The 5,437-nt window shown below is 35.6% G+C and overlaps 1 protein-coding gene across 1 annotated transcript in view; it reads right to left on the reverse strand.

Annotated features, from left to right (window-relative positions):
- Positions 1–5,437, reverse strand: part of LOC106876031 (6-phosphogluconate dehydrogenase, decarboxylating) — a 39,424-nt gene that overhangs the window by 16,500 nt on the left and 17,487 nt on the right. The window contains exons 2-3 of the mRNA XM_052968408.1: positions 3,965–4,040; positions 1,388–1,567 (exon numbers count right to left, since the gene is read on the reverse strand). Coding sequence (XP_052824368.1) covers positions 1,388–1,567; positions 3,965–4,040 — 256 coding nt within the window. The remainder of the gene's footprint in view (positions 1–1,387; positions 1,568–3,964; positions 4,041–5,437) is intronic.

Below are 5,437 nucleotides of genomic sequence, written 5' to 3' on the forward strand. Positions count from 1 at the left end.
TATATATATATATATACACACACACACACACACACACACACGTGTGTATAAGAGCAAATGAGTTTGTGTGTTTCTTCTTGTTTTGACATTGTATGTTAATTGTAAGCAAATGTCACTGTCATAGAAGTGGTGTTGTTTGTTTATGATCTGAGAAAACATGTCCAGCTGCAATGAGTATCGATCCTTTTTAGAAGTCCAGGAGAAATATTTACTTGATTTGGAAACAGGTGAGAGTTGGTGACAGGAAGAGAATCAGGCTGTAGAAAATTTGCTTCAACAAACTGAATCTGATCCATGTAAACATAAAAAAAAAAAATCATCATTTAATATTCACTTTTCCGTGGATGGAATTTATTGAGGCGGATTTTCTATGGCTGGATGCCCTTCCTTTCACCATCCTTCATTTGTTTCCAAGCAAAGTAACATTCCCCCAAGATCAGACATGTTTTTGATGGAAGACTAGAAACAAACAGTATTGCTTAAATGACAACGACACTCATTTACACTTCTCATGTGATGTCAAGACAAGAGTACACACACAAACACAAGACAGGCTTCTTCCAGTTTTCATCTACCAAATTCACTCACATGGCTTTGGTGAGCCCAGGGCTATTATAGAAGACTCTTGCCTGAGGTGCCAAGCAGTGGAACTAAACCCAAGACCATAGGGTTGGAAAGCAAACTTCTTATTTACACAGCCATACCTGCACCTGTGGATATGAAAATGATGATGATGAAGGTTCTAGCAATTTTGATATATTAGTGCAGCCATCTGGCTCGCCAGTCCTCAGTCAAACTGTCCAACCTATGCCAGCATGGAAAGTGGACATTAAACGATAATGATGATGATGATATATTCTTTCATAACAACCATAAAGATCCTATCATGAAAATTCTTCTTAAACTGATATTTCTATTTTTATTCTGCAGTAATAGTTTCTTTGAATATATATTCATCTACTACAAGTAATTAAGAAATTTCATCAAGAGGGTACGTGTTTGTATGAAACATCTTCTCCCTATTATACAATATCTGATTGCATTTAACACACAATCAAAACTGAATTTAATAATTTGCTAAATAAAGACATTTTTAAAGCAATTTTCAAATTCTTAATTATTCGTTACATTATTTAAAATGAACTTAAAGATTGCAGTTAATATACAATGAAAAAACATTATGAACCAATAAAGGAACAAAATTACTGAATCAGTAGAGCAAAGATTAGCTCTATGATAACAGGACCTTGTAGTAAGAACTTTTTTCTAACAAATTGTCAACACACAATTATTATAAATGTTTAACCAGTAAAGATAAAATTTAATTGAAATTAATAAAAATTTAATTAAGAGTAACAAAGTTATGATACACTGATTGAAAACTTACTAATTTATCAATAAAATCATCAACAGCTTGGCCTGCTTTCACCAACATCATAACTCGGCGAGGTTTCTTTAATTTGGACACCATATCTTCAAGTGAAGTTGCACCAATGACTTTAGTACCTTTTGCTTCATTTTCCAAAAAATTAGTAACCTTTGATACAGTTCTGTTAAAAGCACACACCTAGTATAATAAAAGAAAAGCATAAAATATTTGGTTAATAAAAAAACTCAAATCTATAGCTATATTTCCCTTACTGAGGCGCTTCCATACCAGCATGGACAATAGACATTAAGTGATGACAATTAATATCAACTATTCTTCTCATTACTTCCAAGAATTTCAATAAACATTTACAAACAGTTTCTAGTTCATTGTTGGAAATATAAGAATTTTTACTATCATGATTTTAGCCCTTTCCCATCTGCTATACTTGCAAAGACTATACAGTTCTATATTTAAGAGATGAGGAATTATGTACATTATTTACATTTGATGGATATTTGTCCTCATCTTGTTTGTTGTTAACACAACGTTTCGGCTGATATACTCTCCAGCCTTCATCAGGTGTCTTGGGGAAATTTCGATCCCGGGTTCTTATTCCTAAGGTATTTTTCGATATCATTATTATTATTATTATTATTATTATTATTATTATTCAGGTCACTGCCCAGAATGGAACTCGGAATCTTAACCACTATGCCATATAATATAATATAATACAATATAAATTATAATAATAATAACATTGAAAAATACCCTAGAAATGAGAACCCAGGTTCAAAATTTTCCCAAGATACCTGATGAAGGCTGGAGGGTATATCAGCCGAAACGTGTTAACAACAAACAAGATGAGGACAAATATCCATCAAATGTAAATAATGTAGCAAAGACTATTTTCATTTTATTTATTTTTTAGATTTGATACTCTTATTGCTAAATGATTCTACTTAGGCCTGTAAGAACCACTCCTCAGAACATCCATTAGAGAATTCATTCCTGAAAATCAAAGTAATTCCAATTGAGTTCCTTTTCCTTTATATATGATGTTGTATTAAATTTCTGCTACTCATAGGCTATCTCAATGAAAAAGCCAGCTACCTGATTATCTTCAATTAATAAACTCTTTAGTTTTTAAACTGGCCATATCCAATCCAAATATTCTACTTGTTTTATCTTCAAACTGATCATATCTGGCCTCTCACACCTAACCTACAATGTACTTCACTTACCACTGCATACTGTTTTATTCACTAGTGTCTTGTAAAAAATAGCCAGAAGGAAGGCAATATGAAACCATCTTTATAGCTTCCAGGAAAATCCATAAGTAGAGTACTTGGAATGGAAGTCACAAGGTTGTCATTTGTTGATCCAATGGCACAAGGAAGGTTGTGTGCATGTGTGTGTACAAGTGCACGATTCACGCACACATGCATTGTTGACATTGCAAGAATTTAGAAACATCAAGAACACAAAATAATTTCTTTTTTTGAAATGGTAAATCTTGAAGCAGAGAAAGCTATAAACAAGAGCATGCTAATACTGGATTAAAAAACTCTTTTGATAAAAAGAGTCAAAGGCTGCCAGTGAGATGCAAACCCATGTCTCCTGTAAACGTGTCAGGTATTTTTATTCCCATCAAAAAACCCTTAGCCCTTCAGCATTCACATTACTGTGTCAAATGTAATGCTTATTTATTCTCATTGTTTTCAACTAATCATTTATCATCCTGTAATGTTGAGATTTCAATGATGTGATTGCATATTTTCAAAATGACTTTGTAGGGTAAGTGTGAGAGGTGGGATCTGGTTAGTTTGAACATAAACCAGGTAGAATATTTGGGCTGGATATGACCAAATTAAAACATCTCTGTTCTTGACACTACTCCTACTGCTCTCATCCCTCATCATTGTTTAACATCCATCTTCTATGTATGCATGGGTAAGATAGTTGACAGGAGACAGCCCAATAGAAAACTACCCTAGGCTATTGTGTCTGCTTTGGCAGGGTTTTTACAGCTGGATGCCCTTCCTAACACCAACCACCCTGCAGATGCTTTATTAAACTATTGCCAGTACCGCTGGACTGGCTCCTGTGCAGGTGGCACGTAAAATACACCATTTCGAGCATGGCCGTTGCCAGTACCTCCTGACTGGCCTTCATGCCGGTGGCACGTAAAAGCACCCACTACACTCTCAGAGTGGTTGGCGTTAGGAAAGGCATCCAGCTGTAGAAACTCTGCCAAATCAGATTGGAGCCTGGTGTAGCCATCCTCAGTCAAATCGTCCAACCCATGCTAGCATGGAAAGCGGACGTTAAACGATGATGATGACTTCTTCAACAGAACAGAAATCCTGAAACCAACTCCCTACCTACCAACATGCAAACTTAAGACGTCTTAACACCACCCACTTACATAAACACCAACCCATCCTCAGCTAAAAAAGAAAAAAAAAATTGTATAAGTGTTTTTAAACAATTGTCTTAAGATTTTCAGGGTAATGAAACATTCTTTGATAAAATTCATGCAATTTATTCAAAAAACTGGATATTCAGTAGATCTAGTGAAAATATACTCACCACATAGCCATTATCATTCATGTTAAGAATAAGGTTTTGACCCATCACGGCTAGGCCAATCAAAGCAATGTCTGCTCTGTAAAATGAATTAAATATATATTAAAATTATAAGATTAAAATCATATTTCAGATTTCTTTTTTTTTTTTTCATTTGACTAGCTAGGCTTATGAAAAAAAAAATATTTATATTTGACATAATCATTTATTATATACAAATCATTGAAAGACTAAAACCCAGTTATTCCACCTGATAAAAAGGAAAACAGTAGCCAAATCTCTCTCACATCATGCCTGCCATCTTAAAAGGAAAGGGCACATTGACCAATCATCATCATTTAACATCCATTTTCTCTGCAGGAGTTAGATGGCTTGACAGGAACTGGCAAGGCTGGAGAGCTGCTTCAGGTTCCAGTTGTCTGTTTGGACTTGGCTTCTATGGCTGGATGCCCTTCCTAATGCCAACCACTTTATAGAGTGTACTGGGTGCCTTCTACGTGTCACCGGCACTGGTGCCTTCCATATGTCACTGGCACAAGTGCCTTCCACGTGTCACTGGCACAAGTGCATTCCACGTGTCGCCAGCACCTGCCATGTGTTACCGGCACGGGTTTCCATTTACCTGTCACCGGCACGGGTGCCATTTACCTGTCACCAGCACGGGTGCCATTTACCTGTCACCAGCACGGGTGCCATTTACCTGTCACCAGCATGAGTACCTTTCACATGTCAACAGCACGAGTTCCTTTCACATGTCAACAGCACGAGTTCCTTTATTATTAAATTGACTAAAGTAATACTAGATACAATTTGTTTGAAAAATATAAAAAATTATCATCATGGTTGAATTGCCTTTGAGCCATAGGTCTGTTTACCAAGAAATAATTCTTTTTTGGAATGGTGAATATTGAAGCAAATAAAGCTATAAACAATAGCATGTCGATATTGGGTTAAAAAAAATCTTTTGATAAAAGGCTGCCCCTGGGATGCAAACCTACATCTCCTGTAAACACGAGAAGTGTTCTTATTTTTACCCAGAATTGACAGAACTAAACAAATGCAATATAATGTAGAGAAAATCCATTTCTTGTTAATTCATTCAATAATTGTTACAACAAACCACTTTTTTATAGCACAAAATAAGGAATGCATAGAATTTTTCTGTTACAAATTAAATGATTTTTTTTTAAAATTGCAACCTGGCTACAAATTGATTGGGCAACATCGTCGACAGCCAACACAAAAAGGAGTGGAGTAAGAGGGTCACTTTGCTGGACGCCTGTAAGATAAGCAATCCTGTTGTCAGCAGCCATGAAAAAGGGCTACACCACCACCTCGCTGATACATTACAACTGAATAGAGTGGTTGGTATGTGAGAGGAACATGAACATGAGATGAAGTATTTTCTCCTAAAATACAATGAACCACCCAGTCCAGGAATTGAAACCACAATCTTGCAATCATGAGTGCAACTAG

This window comes from Octopus bimaculoides, chromosome 6 (genome assembly GCF_001194135.2).
Source record: "Octopus bimaculoides isolate UCB-OBI-ISO-001 chromosome 6, ASM119413v2, whole genome shotgun sequence".
Lineage (NCBI taxonomy): Eukaryota > Metazoa > Mollusca > Cephalopoda > Octopoda > Octopodidae > Octopus > Octopus bimaculoides.